The 18,594-nt window shown below is 36.0% G+C and overlaps 1 protein-coding gene across 1 annotated transcript in view; it reads right to left on the bottom strand.

Moving 5' to 3' along the window:
- Nucleotides 1-18,594, bottom strand: part of LOC113110587 (inactive N-acetylated-alpha-linked acidic dipeptidase-like protein 2) — a 131,393-nt gene that overhangs the window by 18,348 nt on the left and 94,451 nt on the right. The window contains exons 3-4 of the mRNA XM_026274712.1: nucleotides 10,911-11,172; nucleotides 5,744-5,863 (exon numbers count right to left, since the gene is read on the bottom strand). Of these exons, the coding sequence (XP_026130497.1) occupies nucleotides 5,744-5,863; nucleotides 10,911-11,172 (382 nt within the window). The remainder of the gene's footprint in view (nucleotides 1-5,743; nucleotides 5,864-10,910; nucleotides 11,173-18,594) is intronic.

Here is an 18,594-nt window from a genome sequence, read left to right as displayed (position 1 = left end):
TTCAGTTGCTTGGGATCATGCCACCTTGGATCAAGCCTCTTGCTAAATGCCAACAAGAGCCAACAACTTGTCCTTCACGGGAATACAAAGGAGCACAACTAAATACACAGCACTTGACATTTACTTACAGTCTCTAATACACACGGCAGCTCATAGAGGATGAGAGGAAATGCATTGCTTAGCCAAAAATCTTCCTGCTACTAATTTTTTAATTACTTTCGTAGGAGTGCCATTATTAAATGCACTGAAATAAAATATGCTCATGTTCATTTGTTCCATTATTGCTCTTCACAAATTTCATATGAAAATTAATCACCAATTACTTCAACACAAACTACTTTTTAGAGATATACACAAAAAAAATCACATACAATAAACTAAAAGTTGAACAGCTACAACAATTTTCTAAGCATGACTCGTCTTATATATAATACTCGTATATATATATATATATATATATATATATACACACACATATACATACATACATATATATATATATATATACATACATACATACATACATACATACACACATATATATATATATACATATATATATATATATATATATATATATATATATATATATATATACATATACACACATATACATATATACACACTGTATCTAGTTTTCTTTGTTGCATTCAATACAAAGTTATTGTATTTATTAAATTTATTTATTAAAACCCACATTTTTGTGTGCCAGAAAATTGCTTGTCCTACATGAATCTACATGTACTTTCCAGCCTTTCTTCAAGAGCTACTTTTAAGTGTGATATTAGCGTTATTTCAGAAAAAGACATTCTCTTCATATCTATTGATTTACTCAGGGGAAGCATTTACAAAAATACAGTAAATGTGTATACTCCTAAACTATTTTCCATTTCAGCACCTTCAGGGAAGGACAGGAACTGTTGTGCACCCTAGGGAAATCTGCTGGGTAAAGTAAGAAAAAAACAAAACAGAAAAGCAAATACAACAACACCAACATAACCAAGACAGCCAGTTTGTTCTCTGCTACATGTACCCATTTTCATTATATTTCATTAATGACACATACACTATCATTCAAAGAAAACAGCCTATTTATATGCTACCCATGATTTTGAGACTATATTCTAAGGTTAAGGCTTTTGGAGTTACCTGAAATATTGCTATACTATGCTGTGTGTTATGAATGTTGCTTGCTGCCAAGCATAACATCATGAGCCATTAGTCTTGTTTTACTATGAAGAGAGACACAAAAAATGTCCATAAACCTTTTAAAAAATCTTTTAAAAAATTTGCTTTATTATCTACATTTGGACTGTGAGAGAGTGAGTCGTGCCAGCACAGGAATGTGTATAGCGACAGAGATGGTAGATTAAGGTCTTGGATCAAAAGTGCCATCATTCTCTAGGCTAATTGTCTGAGGAGGAGCAGTCAAAACGCTTGATCCTCGCAGACTGAGCATAAGCACTCACTTTAAAGAAAATCAATAACTCTTCCCAAACAAATGACAAATGAGTGCCTGGTACAGGGCTAGAATTCCAATCAAGAGTCTAGTGCTCCCAAAGGTCTCTATTACCTGCATCATACAGTCCTAACAATGGAATCTATGCTGATGAAATGCACATGTGCAAACTCAGAGATGATTTCTGTCAATACTAAATGAGTATTATTGCATTTTTTAAAATCGTTTTTAAGGTTTCTTTTGTTCCACGGACAAATTAGTTAAATGGTTTTAACAAAATGAAAAGTTCTCTCTTTTACTGCCTTGGATTACATCATTTCTGTTTCTTTTCAGGAATTTTCTTGAATTTTGATGTTTAATTATGTTCTGTAGGAGATAAAATATTGTAGCTAGTACTTTTTTTGATGACCCAGTCATTTCTACACTAATATCAAAAGGCTTTTATCTGATTTCTGCTTCTAAATGTTCTTATTTGTGCATCCTTGAAGATGGAAGGCACAATTGACATTGAGTACAGTTGCAATGTGAAGAGACTGTGAAGTAATCACGAAGCTACTGAATAGCTGAACTCTTATTAGAGTTGTTCCGATTCCGATACTAGTATCGGAAATATCTCCGATACCACAACAAATTCTGGCATCGGCATCGGCGAGTACATGAACCCATATACCGATCCGATACCATTTTCTTAAAAAAGACCTAGTTATGACCGCAAGCTTTGCCTAACCGCTGCACGGTTCTTCTTCGCTGCTCAAAATGCATTGAAAACACAGGAAGTTGTGCTGTGTTGCCACAAGCAACCCCTGTTTAGAGCAGCGAAGAAGAAATGAAAACGCGTTAGCAGCCCTGATCTATATATGACTGGATCACTCATCACATTCTAAACTGCCAAAAGACAGTGAAGCCGCTACTATATTATAGATCAGTGGTTAGCAGTATGTCTCTGTAGTACCGGTAGTTACAGACTCTCGAGTATATTCAGTACCGGCAGCTGCGTTCAGTCGCTTCCGTGTAAGTCAAAGCGCAGGGCTCCAGACAGTAGCCGAATATATACTAGTGTCTGTGAATATTAAACTGCAAAATACTATTTAAATATTACTCCCGCAAAATCTACATCTCTGTGGGTGACTGGCACAGATGCGCGAGAGCTCGCTGTTTTGTAGTCTCTGCTGTGTGTCATGAGGACACGAACGCATAAACCGTCACTTCATGAGAATTTACCGTTTCATTTGAGAATACTGTCATATCATAAACACAGACACTCAAAGATCTTCATGGCAGCCCATTAAAATAAATGTTTGGTTTACATGAGTAAATTGACAATATATAAAGCTACTGTTGTAGCCTACAGTAATAATAATACGTCTCTATAATAATAATAATTATGCCTAGATGGTTGCTTGTTTTTTACTTGTTTTGTTGTAAAGAGATTATCTGATTAATAGATCTTTTTTGTTGCAGTTTTTTTATACAGTTATATTGTAAAACTTAAATACCTTTTTTAGTTTGCGGTGTTAGATTTTTGGCTGCATTTGAAGTTCTTTTTTGCATAAGAAAATAAATAATACTGTCAAATTCATGTTAGATAATAAAAATACTGTAATAAATACAGTAGTTCACCATGTATTTGTTCATGTTTTATTGAGGGATCTGTCTGAAGCACACCATAAAAAAATTCTAGCAATTTACACAGGGCTAGTAGTATATACAGCTGTATATACAGATATACACCCAGGTATCGGATCAGTACTCGGTATCGGCCGATACCCTGAGCCCAGGTATCGGAATCGGTATCGGGAAGAGAAAAAGGGTATCGGAACATCTCTAACTCTTATGAAATATGAAAACATGCTTATACATTATAATCCATCTAGCTTTATTTAATAATTTATTTAGCATTTAGGAAAAGACATTAATTTCTTTGAGATTAAAACGAATACATGCATGTTAATATGTTAGAAAGCACATGCTTTTTTGCACCGGAGAAAGCAATGTTTTCAATGCGCTAACTAACTAAAACCATGTAAATTACTTATTATCGTGAAGTTTTTATCTGTTTTTTTATACTCTCATTGTGCCAGAACTGGGGCTGGGAAAAACTATTACTTTTAAACGATTAATCTAGCGATTATTTTTTCGATGCATCGATTAATCTAATGATTAATTTTTTCAGACCGATTCGATTTCGATTATCTCCTCATTAATTGACTACTAACAATTTATACATGTTGATTTACATATCTGAATGAAAAAAACATGAATTCCTTAAAATTGCAATATATGTTTATTGCTCTTAAAATTACAAAATAAAAGACTGACTAAGAATGCATTACTTTGCACTTGCATAGAGATAGCATTCAATAAAACCTTGAAGCCTTGAAAACACATAGCTTACTGAAACCAGCTTTCAGATGAAAATAACAACAACTTGATGTCTAGCATTCAATAAAAAAGGTCACCCAAAATACTTGTTTAGAGCAATTGAAAGAATACAGTAACCAATGTAAACCTGAGGGCTTTAAGCTAATACAGAGAGTGCTTTTCCAAAAAAAATTTTAAAAAAAGCTCCACGTGAAACTTTGGCGTTCCGCACTTTTTCTATCGTGTCTAATGATTTTGGTTAATATGCACGAGGGAGAGAGAGGGAGAGGGAGAGAGAGAGAGAGAGAGAGAGAGAGCAAGACAACGCTCGTGTAGTTTGAAGACTGTGAGTGCGCGAGCGCGCCTGAAACTTTGGTGTTTCGCACTTTTTCTATCGTGTTTAATGATTTTGATTAATATGCACAAGGGAGAGAGAGAGCAAGAAGCGCTCGTTTTGTTTGAAGACTGTGAGTGCGCGCGCGAAGCCGGGGCTCTCTCTCGTCAGGCGCAGCAGTCATTCTATTCTACATCACTCCCCGATCAAATAAGGCTTTGACAGCCACCAAAAAAAAGATCAATGCAGAAAAACCCCTGGATTGGTTATTCAACGTTGGACAGAATGTTGATCTGGCCATCGCGTATATTCAGCACACATAAGGTAAACGTTTTGCAAACGTTCTTTAGAGAAATAAAAACAGGTCGACGAATCGATGCACATATTTTGCGTTGACGTATTTTTTGTGTCGCCGTCATTGATGACCTCGACGCGTTATCCCAGCCCTAGCCAGAACCCATTCAATGCAGAGGATTCATTGGTGAACAAGTGATAAAATACTAATCAAAAAGATACAATCTTCACTGAATAAAAATAATAAATAAAATAAATAAATGAATAAAAAGTGATACTGCTGATATAAAAATAACTGTTTTCACAAAGTTAAATTCTTGTCATTTACATACACAACTGTGTAGCACAACTGAAGCTCCAAAAAGCACATAAACTACCATAATCTAACTCATCTGTGCAGTGTGTTCCAATTCAGTTAATTGATTTATTTCTAAAATTGGACAAAATTAAAATCTGTATTCACTCAATGTTGTGTTAAATTCTGGCACAAACTATGTGCAACAACGTGTCTGCACAGTGTGTAAAAGTGTATGTGCACCCAACACCAAATAAGCACATGAAAGCAGGGAAGAGATGAAAACACATTGATCCTTGCATGTATAATAAACAAAGTATGAAAATTAATGAGATCTGAGAACACATTTATAATACCTGCTTTGAGAACACATGCTTGAATGTGCAATAATCATGGATTAGGTTTGAAAATGATTCAAACATTCTAGAGATATTATGAAAAACAAAGACAGCAAAACCAACAAGTGTCTTTCATCAAGTCACCAAATTATAAGATATCACCTGCGCTTTACCCACTAATAAATACCAATTACAATGATCATATTACTCTAATGAAAATATGACTATAATTACACAAAGACCTGAGTTTGAAGTAATTGTCTTGGTCAAGGTTTTCAGAGATGGTTTACATCGTTAAGTAATGGTTAAATATATGACTTGAGCTGTATCATAATTGTTATGCATTAATCACATATAATTATTTCCCAAACAGCTGCCAGTGATTCAATTAGATGAAATAACTTGCTTAAAACTCTAGTCATGATTAAATGCAACTTTAATAATCACGGTTATTTGTTGGTCTAATGAGACTAAGTCAATCTAATTTAGTCAATAATGAGTTACTAGCATCTCTTTGAAGGGATTAAATGCATCCACTTATAATTTTGATTGTTTTAATCATTTTAAGTTAATTTCTTTGTCCTTAACAGTTCAGTGATTCTTTTGTCAGATAGATAGAAAATAAAATGGCACATTAGGGGCACTTTAATATAACAACATACCTTGTAAAGTAAAGGTGATTGTCCAAGTTTCAGCAGTGCTATTTTATTGGTCACATTTGCACTGGCTTGGACCCGTCTCAAATCATCTGGACTCCCGTACTGTATGTCCACCACCTCTGCCTGAAAAAAAGAAACATTTTTTTTAAACATTTACAATTTTGAAATGGTTCAGGGTAGAGTCTGACCTCTCTCGCTGTGTGTGTGTGAGGAATAACAAGCCTCTGATTTGCAATGTTGTGACTCACATAACTCACGCCATAAAGCTAGTTGTCACATTCATTACAGATAGCTAAGCATGAGTGAAAACAAAGTGAACATCTCAGGCTGTGTATAATGGGGGACAAGTATATATATTAGCCTCCGCACTATAAATCACGCACAGATGCGACATAGATGTCACAGCTCTGAAAGAATTCAAGGCAGATTCATGTCTTTTTTTCGATTCAACATCCTTTTTTTTTTCCCCATTTAGTCTGCACTAGTAAACCAGAAACCAATTTGTGAGTTTAAGAAAAGCGAGTGCCTCTGACTGAAGAGAGTTGATGAGGTGGGGTCAAACTTAATGCTATTTAAGGCCCAGAGACACAAAGTGGAAATGCATTACCTGAGTTTGATTCATTTTTCTTTGGGCCTAGGGGGAAATGAAACATGACTCCAGACAGAAGAGTACATCTAGTCAGTATCACGAAACCTCAGGACCATTGAAAGATGGGATTTATCACTAATGTCTGCATTTGCATTAGACAAGCGTTCCGTCTAACCCCAAAGAAGAGGCAGAAAATTGGAAATGGATGAGATTTGCACTGAGAGGCTGTCATTAAGGTAATGAAATTAACGAGGGCACGCATCGCGGTGAACAAATCGCTTTTCTAGACGAGCGACGGCTCCTTTCACGAGTCATCTCACCCCCAGCGACTCGAAGCAGTTAGAGGAAAATAACAATTGTTTTCACATCTACGTGACTGAGGAGCGGAAAGAAAACCCCAACCCGTAATTAAACATTATTTTGAGGAAAATGTTAAATACCACCACAATCACGCGGCACCATTAGAGGCCAGACTGCATGCCCTCTATGAATAAAAATATGTTACTTCTTCAATGCTCAGTTCATTTTTCATTTTGCAAGAGGCCGCGAAGCATTATTACAGTGAGAAGCTCTTGAAATTTCAAAGGCATTCAAATAGGCCTTCTTGTGTCCATCTGATTGAACCTTTTGCAAATATCCATGTAAGATTACAATTCGAACTATGTTAACACAGCGGCTTTTGTCTAGGTGTTGCAGAAACGTTTCATCATTTCACCGCTTTACTTTTTAAATAACACTATCAATGTTAAATGAATACAAATGACCACTCCCAACAGTATAGCTCACGTATCAAAGGAAACACTCAGAATAAGGTGTTTCACGGCGCGCATACAGAGCAGGGATTTTTTTTGTCTCTCTCTTCACTTCTTCATACATCAGCTACAACATCAAATATTCTGTGCAGCTCATATGTTCTAAAACAATTACCAATTTTAGAGAGAGATATGCAATTCTTCCTTTATCAAAAACAAAAAGGCTTAATGGAGGGTGTGTGACAATGCAGCGGTGGGGGGAGGGGGGATCACATATATCAGCTCTTCTATAGTCAAGAAGATGAAGTCCCCTGTTCAAAAAACGTTTTAAGTATAATTAAAAGTTAATGTACAAGTATATGACTCATCAATAATTATAACTTTAATGCAGTGGTTCTCATTTAAATGGCCGAGGCCCACAAGGAGGCATCAGCAAGGGGGCCACAAGATTACTTTTTGTTTACTTTTCATTGAATTTATTGAAATAGTTAATGAATGAATGAATGAATACATATAATGCTATCCTGTGAATCATAAATAACTAGAGATGTCCTGTAAAATAATTTGTTGTATGAATGTAAACTTCTGAAATCCTGCATTTAATTTACAGAAAAGTTGTTGTGCCATTTGAATATTACTGTAGGCAATTATGGGGAGCCAAAAATATTAAGAACCACCGTTCTAATGGCTTTGCATTGTAGGCATTAAAGGGAAGCAAAATGCATTAACATAAGACATCTTAATATAGGTCAAAGATAAAACTGCAAAACATTTTTTTAATATAAAATGGGTGTTTGGCAAAAAGAAAAAGTAGAAGACCCATGTCTGTGAGTAGGCCAGAAACACAAAAGAAAAGAAGACTTTCATTCTCACTACCTGACCTCACATTCTTCGTAGAGAAATTAAAGGCAGTAATTGCCCAGCGCCTGCACCTGATCATCACTAATATGGTGTGGAGAGAAATAGCCAGGGAGCATGGAGGATTTAACTCATCAAAACTAATTACCCTCGGGAGCTCCCTCAAACTTATTACTGACCAGAGGTAAAGCCTCCACTCAAATTACCACAAGCCATCAAATTACCTGCAGTTTTCGGTGTTCGTTTCTTGTTTAGACTTCAAATGATTTGCCACTTTGAATTAAGCAAAATGCTGGGGACAAAGTGACGTTTATAGATTCCTTGAAAAAAAATGAAAATGCACAATAGGATTTCTTTGCTGATTGCAATGTGGTATTAAAAGAGGGCATTTTTTGTTGGTACAAGTGAACATCATTTCAGCATAATTTGATTGATAATTATCTGTTTCCACATGGCTGACTCAATGAACATGTCGATATCTGTACTAATGCACAAGTAATTTGTTTTGGGAGAGAAAAAAATAGAAGTTGTGCATTAGTAGAAATTAAACACATTATAGTGCATGCTATTCCAAGTAAAATAAAATAATAAAATAAGTGCAATTAATAGCAGAATAATAAGTGTAGAAGACTCAGATTAACCAATTTTATTCACAACTAAACTATTATACCTTTTATTTAATGCTTCCATTTTACTCAGTTTACAGGGAATTTTTTTTTTCTTTTTCTTTAAATGAAATCTATCATGGCATTCCTAAAAAAAAGGGACGTGACGTGTGGCCAACTATGGTGACCCATACATGGAATTAGTGCTCTGCATTTATCCCATCCTAAGTGCACATCATAAAACAGGGCTTGACTATACGTATTTTTTCAGTGCTTTATTATTACCTTATAATTGACATAATTAGTTATACTGCTTTGCAGGTCAGAGCTGTCTGTGGAAATGTGACTGTGGTGATGCTGTGCATCTCTATGTTTTCAGTGGGAAAGTGGGTGAATTTTTTAGCCCAGCTGTGGAGCTGGGAGTTGCTAAAAGTACATAATGTGAAAAGGCCAGTGACCCATGAGTGGCTCAGGATAGCTGGATGAATCTCGGCACGAGATCCCCGAGCAATTCACCCATCAAGCCAGTCATATTTGTTTTTCCCTGCTGATTTTTAGACATTGCAAATGCAGTTTAATTTACATCAGAGCCTTGAGTATTTGCAGCGTTTTGATGGATGACTTTGACCTCCTCTTGTAGAGGACAACATGAAAGACTGACTGCGACCGACTCCAAGAACTTTCTACTGAAGCTTATCCCTGTTAGATGCAGTGTGTCTGTCTTGAAACGGATAATGGCAATGCATCTTCCTTAGACATTTCCTGTTCCCTTTAGAGACAGAAAGCATAACCTCTAAAAATAGCTGGAGAATATATCACACACATGTGTGAAATGGGTTCAGTCTTGCATAATGGATTTGTTTTAACCTTCCAACAGGATGAAGCGTTCAGGGCTGTGAAAGTGAGAGTGTGAAAGCAGAACGCTAATTCACCGGCGACTGGCAATGCAATGCATTTATTGTGCAGAACAGTCAATAATAGAAAAGGTCAACAAGCAACTTTGTGTTCCATGATTCTTGTTACTCTTTTAAAAATTATAAAACCGTTAGTTCAAGTCCTCAAAATTGATTGGCTGAGTGGCATTCCAGTGCTGATATTTATTGAGACTAGCATTTAGTTTCAGATCAGAGTATGTGAGTTGTGTGAAGTGTGAAGTGGAATAGAGCAGGGATATTTACATAGCATGAAGATCAAAAAGGTGGAAGTTTAACTTGTAGTGTGGGGTGGTGCTTGGATCAGGGTTTTATTTACCAATGAGTGGTAAATTGAAAACCAGGAATGAAGCAGAAAATTGAAACATATTGAAACATACATACCTTATGCTCTGTAAGGATGTATTTATTCGATCAAAAATATAGTCAAATGTTCACACTGTGAAATATTATTACCATTTTAAATCTTAAAAAAAAAATTGTCTTCTGATGAAAAGCTGAAATTTCAGCATCATTACTCCAGTCTTCAAAGTCACACGATCCTTCGGAAATCATTCTATTTAAGTAGATCCTTTCTAAATTAAAGTATTAACTTTCTAAACAAAATTCAGGCCAATTAGGTTACACAGTAAAAAACAAACAAACAAACTAAAAATATTTAAGGGTTAGATCATAAATAGAGCTTTGAAGTAATTTCTGCAAATGTACCATTTTAGGTTTGGTTTTTATAATCTAATGCACTTAAGGGTGTGTTTACATTTGGCAGGTGCAGTTTGTGTTTGCAAGTCAAGTGTGAACGCTGCCATTCAAACCTTAGTGTGCACCAAACAAGCAGCCTGAGACCCACTGTTTTGAAGCAAAGACATCTAAACGAAACAGTATGTGACCCAAAATGACAGATTGCCCAAGCACACCTAGTTCTTCTTGTCATAGAAATGATGCTGCTCATTACAGTTTGGTACCGGCATCAGAACCGCCGCTTCCTTGCAGAAAATCTTGTTTTGTGTTTGCAACTCCTGGTGTTGTTTTGACTCCCTTACATATTTTATAAGCTCTTTGTGAGTTATAAGCTGGTAAAAATAACACATGCATACACACAACAAGCACATTTATCAAACAATAAAAAACAAAAAAATCCACATAAAAGGTTCTGATCCTTATGTGTTTTGTTTAGTATCTTAAGTTCAGTATTAAAAATTACAGTGTGAATGCTAAACGAATCAGGACTTAATGTGTCATTTAATTTTTTGGTCCAAAAGAACCAATAGAGAGCCAAACTACAAGCTTTCTACCACATGAAGGGTTAGCATTATCATATTACACTTTTTTTTTCATTGTTCTGGACCCATAGCTGATTTTTCAAGCGCAATTGTGACCGTGTGTTATTAATCGATTGAGTATACACTTGAGTACAATGGTATACCTGTAACTTACCACTAGATTTCCCACAGCTGAATAGGCTGCAAAGGCAAACGGTTCAGTCGTGGATGTGAATGGCTGGTCACACCTCGCTCCGCTGGACAGGTAACACTGGTTTCCACCTATATCGGTGATCGTGCTGAGGGCTGGTCCGGGATAGCTCAGGAGAGCCGTGTGATTGGTCAACTGGACGTCTTTTAATCCGAGCTCCTCCCACCGCTGAGCGATGTACCTGACCTTGGACTCTTCCGTGAGATCAGAAAAGCTGTCAAAGTCCCTGTGTCGAAGCAGACAAAACAGCAAGGAAACATCAATAAATACATCAAGGATTCTGAAGGCTCCTCTCACGACCCAACGGCAAGACGACACTTAACAAAGCATTGATGAATACGCGCGAGCCTCATTATCATTAACGTAATTAGCACATTGTTGACTTTAGGTTAACATTTGTTTTCCTCAAAAGGTATTTACATGGTCTGTTGACATGAAGCTAGAAACCAGGGACAGAAACAGAGAGACGGCCTCCATAATTCATATTCCGGACAAGCTTCAGTTAATGTAACTGATGAATATGGCAGTGCAGGGAATCAATTGTCTGCTGAACAAACGGATGCACTATTAAAAAAGGATTGCCAGGAGAGAAAGTAAATTAGCAACAGACGGTTAAACATGAGAGAGAGAAATGAAGCGCTGCTAAGGTGCTCTGGCAGCTCGGCTTCGCTTATTTCTTACCCGTCACGGCACGTGGAAGGCACAAAGAGAAACACATCGTTATCTTGTAACGTGGAAACTTTAAGAGCTCTCAGGCCCATCAGCATGCCAAAGCTCACTCTGTGATGTTCTAGGAGAAACACAGCAGGCCTGCCCATTCTCTCAATCTTCAAAACAAAATTAATTGAAGTGTAAAAGTGAGCAAAGAGCCTCCAGAGACTATAAATCATTTAACTGCACTTTTTCCTCCTTATCCACCATGATGAAGTTGATCATTGCCACATCACACCTTCAGTATCCTCTACCCAGACGCAAACTGGAACAGATTGTTCCTATTTTACGCTAACAAACAGTCCTCTCATTATTTAGCTTTTTTGTAAAAAAAAACAAATCAACACAGAAAGCGAAAACATCCTGCCATATTTGTACTACCTCTTATGAAAAATACAGACTAAATCAACAATGTCTGGTCTGCTTACTGCTGAGAGATGTTTTATACACAACAAATATTCTTAATTAAACTCTAATCTGTGTTGTGATGCTGTCTTGCAAAGTGTTCTGTGTAAAAAGGAGGCTAAAGCTATTTACATATTAGATATTGCATATTAGACAGTATTGTTTGAGACAAAATTGTGTAATTAGACAATGTTTCCTATCAGAAATATTGTAGGGTCACACAGAATTCAATAAAAACACAACTTATCACAAGATCAGAATACGAGAAGCTGCTAAACTTGACCAGAAAATCAAGTAAATAATTTTAAATAAATCGCACAAATATTAAAATGTCTATAAAAATTCACAAGACACACACACACAAAAAAAAAACATCACTAAACAAAGACAAACACACTAAAATAAAATAATATAATGTAGAATTTTTATTTAGATATATTTTTATTTAGATATATATATATATATATATATATATATGTGTGTGTGTGTGTGTGTGTGTGTGTGTGTGTGTGTGTGTGTGTGTGTGTGTGTCCATATGAGAAAAACAAACAAACAAAAAAAAATATTTTAGCATAAATATGTTTGTTTTTGTAAACAATGTATATATATATATATATATATATATATATATATATATATATATATATATATATATATATATATATATATATATATATATATATATATATATATATATTATATATATATATATCGTTTTTATTTCTCATATGGACAGTATGGACAGAAAAGTTTTAAATTCCTTCACGTAGGTATTCCTGCTTAAAAATGCACCACCGTTATGGAAGCAAGCAGTTTTGCAAGTTTCCTTCTAGCTTCTCAAGCATAAGACTCCTCCAGTGATTCAAGAGAGCGGACAAGCAGTCCAGCCCCACACTGAGCCACTGTGACCTGACAGAGTGTGTCCAATCCCTCACGGCTGTGCATGGGTGCCTGGGTAATCTAATTAAAAGCGTGCTCTGCATGAGTGGAGAGGATGATTCCTAACCTCTCTCAGGTAATGCTTCTCCAACCTCCACCCCCACTGCAGCTGGCACAAGACTTAAATAGTAACCCAGGACATTATTTATGGAGGAATCGCTCCCCGAATGTCGTGTGACCAATTTTAGAGCGACCAGTTTGAAACGAATTACAAAGAAATGTCACTTCTTGGTGAATTAGAATGGGTCTACAGTTAAAAGTCTGGGATCAGTATGGAATAACGTTTGTTTTTTTGGAAATAACATTGACTAATTTGTAATTAAAAATAATTAGCAAATTAATGAAAAATTATAACTTATCAGTTAACATTCATGGAGGAATGCATATTAAAATACACAGTCCACGTTTAACTGTATTTCTGTTTGCAATTAAACATTTTTTTATCTTTGAATGAATGAATACATGATAGAACGAATGAATTAATGAATTAATAAGTATATAAATAAATAAATGTTCAAAAAGATTTCCCTTTTTTAATCAAAGAATTCACAGTTTCAAAGTTTTCATAAAAATATTAGGGTTTTTTTACATTCATAATATAATATTATTTAACATTAATAATAATAATAAAGGTTTCTTGAGCAGCAAATCAGCATAGCAGAATGATTTTTGAAGGATCATGTGACACTGAAGATGATGGGAATTTAAATGAACAAATCCAACAACAAGGGGATTTTATTCCTAATTTATTCCCGGAGATAAAATTAAATAAAATTAAATTAAATGAGATTAAAAAAGAGCTGTATCTGAGGTAAGAGCCCATAACATATTTTTTTTGTATGTAGAAGAAAAGTTTGAATGAGGGGAAGATTAATACTTAGAGTTAATGCTTTAGTACAAACCAGTAGAGAATGATTGAGAAATATCAATACAGCAATGCCTTGTAGCCAGTATAATTGATGTAGAAAAATGGACAACCACACTTTAATTAGTGTTAACATGAAACTAACCAAGTTCACCATAAATCTATATCACCATGGTTGCACAGCTCCCATTTATTCCATCAAACCAAATCCACTTATAGCAATAAAAAAAAGAAAAATAGTGGGATGGCTTTGTATGTTAATTAAATGCTCAAAAGACAAGTACATTAACTTCTTTATTAAACTCTTCAGAGTTGTGCTATACTGTCGGGATTGAAATAAAAACTGGAATTCATCAGAACTGTCCTCACATTCATTCTTGCATCAAAACACCTGACTTAAAGTGAAACAAATCAGCCAAATGAATCGGGTAACACGTGGTGATGTACATTAACTCATTACTCAGTCGCTCAATACGTTCAATAAAAGGTCAAATCAGTTAACTCTGGGTCCATTTATAACAAAGACATTGTCCTCGGCCTCCACAGTCTCTCCACTGACCGATCCCAAAAGAGATCAGAGCAGAAGACGGCGAAAATAATCAGCAACCCTTCTGGTCACAGCTTGACCAAATCCAGCCTCTTGTGGAGCTGCGTTTGTGGAGGTGCTCTCCACAGCACGACCTGATGATTGATGCTTTCTCCTCCGCCTGGAGAAAAGATCAGTCAATACCTCGCACAAGCCCGGCTCACGGCTGACGCCGCTGGCTAGAAACAAGAGGAGTCTGCAAACCCTCGCGACGGCAGATCCTTAACTCAGCACCATCTGTTACTGAGACTAATACAGACATCAGGAGAGGAGCCCTGCTCTCCTGTCAAGCAACAAAAATCAGCCATTTTCGCACAGTGAGCCTGTCAACAAAGCATTCAGATGAGGTTTTATTTCTCCAAGTTTCAAAGCAATTATGCTATCAGAATGAATATGTCGATGTCAAACTGCTATAATTCCCTTTGTTAGAAGCATACCTCGAAATTGTGCTTTTGTGCGAGAAGATTCTCCATCTTTATGTTGAGCAAAAACACATCCCTGGCCTCTTTAATTAAATACGGTTGAGCGGAGATGATTGACAGCTGATGTATCTTGCAGGTGGTCGCCTGGGTTTTGCTTGGGTGAGGCTAGCATGTCATCCGGGTGGCTATTGAACTGTGGCGGTGCTATTATGGTTGATAACACTGGCGGTACTGAGTCCCACACCATATAAAAGCACTTGGCTTTTTTTTGTCCCCAGGGTCCTTGAAGGGGCCATAGTGTGTTAGAGGGGTGAACAAAGAGAAAGATAGGAGATATCTGTGGAAGCTTTCACTCCGCTAAAAATGTGTGACCCTCCTGTCCTTCAAAGGGACATTTCAAAAGTGGTGATTCAGGGGGGAAAAAAGACTCAAATCAATTTAATATCTTGCTATTTTTTATTTATTTATTTTTCAGCAAAGACTCATCATCTTTTGAGCTTTCTGTTTATCAAAAAGGCCTGAAAATGTGTCATGGTATAAATCGGCATATTAGAATGACTTCTGAAATGTTCAAGACTGGAGTAATGGCTGATGAAAATTCACCTTTGCCATCAGAGGAATAAATGTCATTTTTAAATAATTAGAATTATTTTTGATTTCTGAATATATAAATGCAGCTCTGGTGAGCATAACAGATGTCTTTTAAAAGCATAAAAACCAATATTATTATCATCCAAAAACATGTTAAAGGAGGGTGAAATGCTCGTTTTCACTCAATATCCTGTCAATCTTGAGTACCTATAGAGTAGTACTGCATCCTTCATAACTCCAAAAAGTCTTTAGTTTTATTATATTCATAAGAGAAAGATAGTCTGTACCGATTTTTCCCGGAAAAACACGACCGACTGGAGGCGTGACGTGTGGGCGGAGCTAAAGAATCACAAGCGCCAGTAGGCTTTTGCGTTGAGAGCGTTTGGAAGCTGTGACATTACCTTGAGGAAAAAACCAGCATCCAAAACAAACCATGGCTAACAGTCAGATTCAGCGTATATTTATGATCCAGAATCAGATCCCGAGGCTGAAACTGAATGAGAGCAGCAGCAGGAACGACTCGCTCCAAGCGGGGCTCGAACCTGGGTCTCTGATGGGAGGCAGATGCACTAACAAGGAGGCAGAGATATTTGAAGCAGTTTTACTCACTGCCTGCGGTTCCAACACACGATCGTGACCCTTTTTCATTGGGATTGCATCATCCTTAAGAAATAAACGATGCGCAAATCCGTCGTCAAACTGGGCCTTGTTTGTAAAACAAGCATCTTCGAAATGCAGGGAACAAACACAAACACTTGCACAACTCCGTTGATGCTCTGTAAAAATAAACTCCATCCACTGGTCCCTTAATTCTGTTTTTTCTTTGGTAATCTGTGCAGGGTTGTCTTGCCCTGGCAACCAAAAACACACTTCTTTTGTGACATTTCGCGACGCTCTCGCTCTGATCAGTGAATGTCTGTGCTCTCATTGCTCTGCTATACGGGAGTGCGCGATCTTCCGGCAGAAGTGCCCTAGGACCCATATAAGGAAATTCCGCTCCATCTAACGTCACACAGAGCCATACTCGAAAAAAACTTTCCGAAACTTGTGACAAACCGGAAGGAGTATTTTTGTAACAGAAATACTCCTTCAAACGTACAACTTAATTTTTGAAACTTTGTCCATGTTTAGCATGGGAATCCAACTCTTTAACAGTGTAAAAAACTCAGTATGCATGGAATAGCATTTCACCCCCCCTTTAAGTACAGAAGACTGTGTTATGTTTTGTGATGTGTAAAGCAAATTAGTTTTGCATGGCTGGGAAATTGCCTCACCTGTAGCATTGCAGCAAAAAAAAAAAAAAAAAAAAAAGTGAAATGGAAAAATAAAATCACAATACTATGAATATGCACAAACAGCATTCGCAAATGCATTTAGGTCAACGACTCTAAAACAAACCATGTAACACAAGCTCTCATCTAAAACACCAAAAATGAACCATGGCATCTAAACAACCCCCGAAATACACTGTTGTTGACTTTCCGGCAGTCAGGAAGGAAGAAAACAAAAGATGCTGAACTTTCCTTGAACTTATAAAGGAGATAAAAAGAGACGCTTGTCTGGCAAGCTGGAAGCCCTGAACGGATTTCTGATACAGAGAAGACATCTGCATCAGTAATGCAAAGAGATGCTCAAGTACATCTGCGATCACTCCCCTCTCTGAGCGGATTCATCCTAAAGAAAGCAGCCATACATAACTGGGTTTGCGACAATAAAGCAGCAGCCCGGGGAGGAGGAAGCATGGAAGATGTGTTTAAAAAATTACAACCAAGGCCTTCAAAGCACTGCAGGACAAAGGGAGAGTGTGATGAATAAACATGGGATATTAGTGAGTTTTAGTTAGGAGTGTGCAGTATTCAACCAATGAGAATATACATTTTGAGTCACTGTTTTTAAACAACTTATTCATATCTCTACTGCCTTTGATTATTTCCACAGCCAACAAATGCACAGAAGACGGAACTTACAGTAAGACTGTGTTTACTACAAACAGTAAACATAGCTAATGTGCAAATAATGTGAAATGGCTTACTGGTTGTTGGCTTTTGCTCATTAACTCCAATTACACAGAGTATTTTTCGACATTTGTAACCCTGGACCACAAAACCAGTCCTAAGTGTCAATTTTTCTAAATTGAGATTTATACATCATCTGAAAGCAATATCTGGCTGAGATACAACTATTTGAAAACCTGGAATCTGAGGGTTCAAAAAAATACATAAAATATAAATACTGAAAAAAATCAACCTTTAAAGTTGTCCAAATGAAGTTCATAGCAATGCATATTACTAATCAAAATTACATTTTTATTATATTTACGATTGGAAATTTACTAAATATCTTCATGGAACATAATCTTTAGTCAATATACTAATGATTTTTATAAATTTGACCCATACAATGTTTTTTTGCCTATTAATAAAAAAAAAAAAAAAAAAAAAAAAAAAAAAACCAAGCGACTTAAGACTGGTTTTGTGGTCCAGGGTCACATTTATGGATTTCATTGCCTTTGTATCAAGCAGGGTTTATTAATCTAGGGCTTGTGAGCTGAAGAAAAGCTAACAGTTAATTAAATCATAAAAATTATAAATGATTAACTCAAATCAAAGCAAGTACACTGAAGTAAAGGCTGCTGAAAATGCAGCTTTGCCATTACAATAATAAACAGCATTTTCAAATATACTGAAATGGAAAACAGCTATTGAAAATGTTAAATCACAATAAATAATTTAAAAATAAAAGCGACCAAAATCAAACACTTGAATTGTATTTCTTTTTCATTTGTTTTCCATGTAACTGAAAACTGTGAGCACACAAATGCTCTGTTAAATTATTGGAAAATTAACTTCAAATCTCAGGAGGTACTTCAGGTATAAATCAGGGTCTGACTGTCAAAATAAATATAAATAAAGTGTTGCTATTTTTATAAGTACATTTTTACAGAACAGTTACATGAACACCATCACTTTGACTACATTTCCAAGAAAGAAGCTAAAAGAACAAGAATATAAGAAAACTATACAAAAATAAAAATAAATCATAAAAAATAATAGATTAACTAAATGACAATCAACTTGCTTAATAATAAGAATAAATTAAAATAAAGTAAAATAAATAATGCATCCTTCA

The sequence above is a fragment of the Carassius auratus genome, chromosome 11 (assembly GCF_003368295.1).
Source record: "Carassius auratus strain Wakin chromosome 11, ASM336829v1, whole genome shotgun sequence".
Taxonomy (NCBI): domain Eukaryota; kingdom Metazoa; phylum Chordata; class Actinopteri; order Cypriniformes; family Cyprinidae; genus Carassius; species Carassius auratus.
This window is presented reverse-complemented; position numbering and strand designations above follow the sequence as displayed.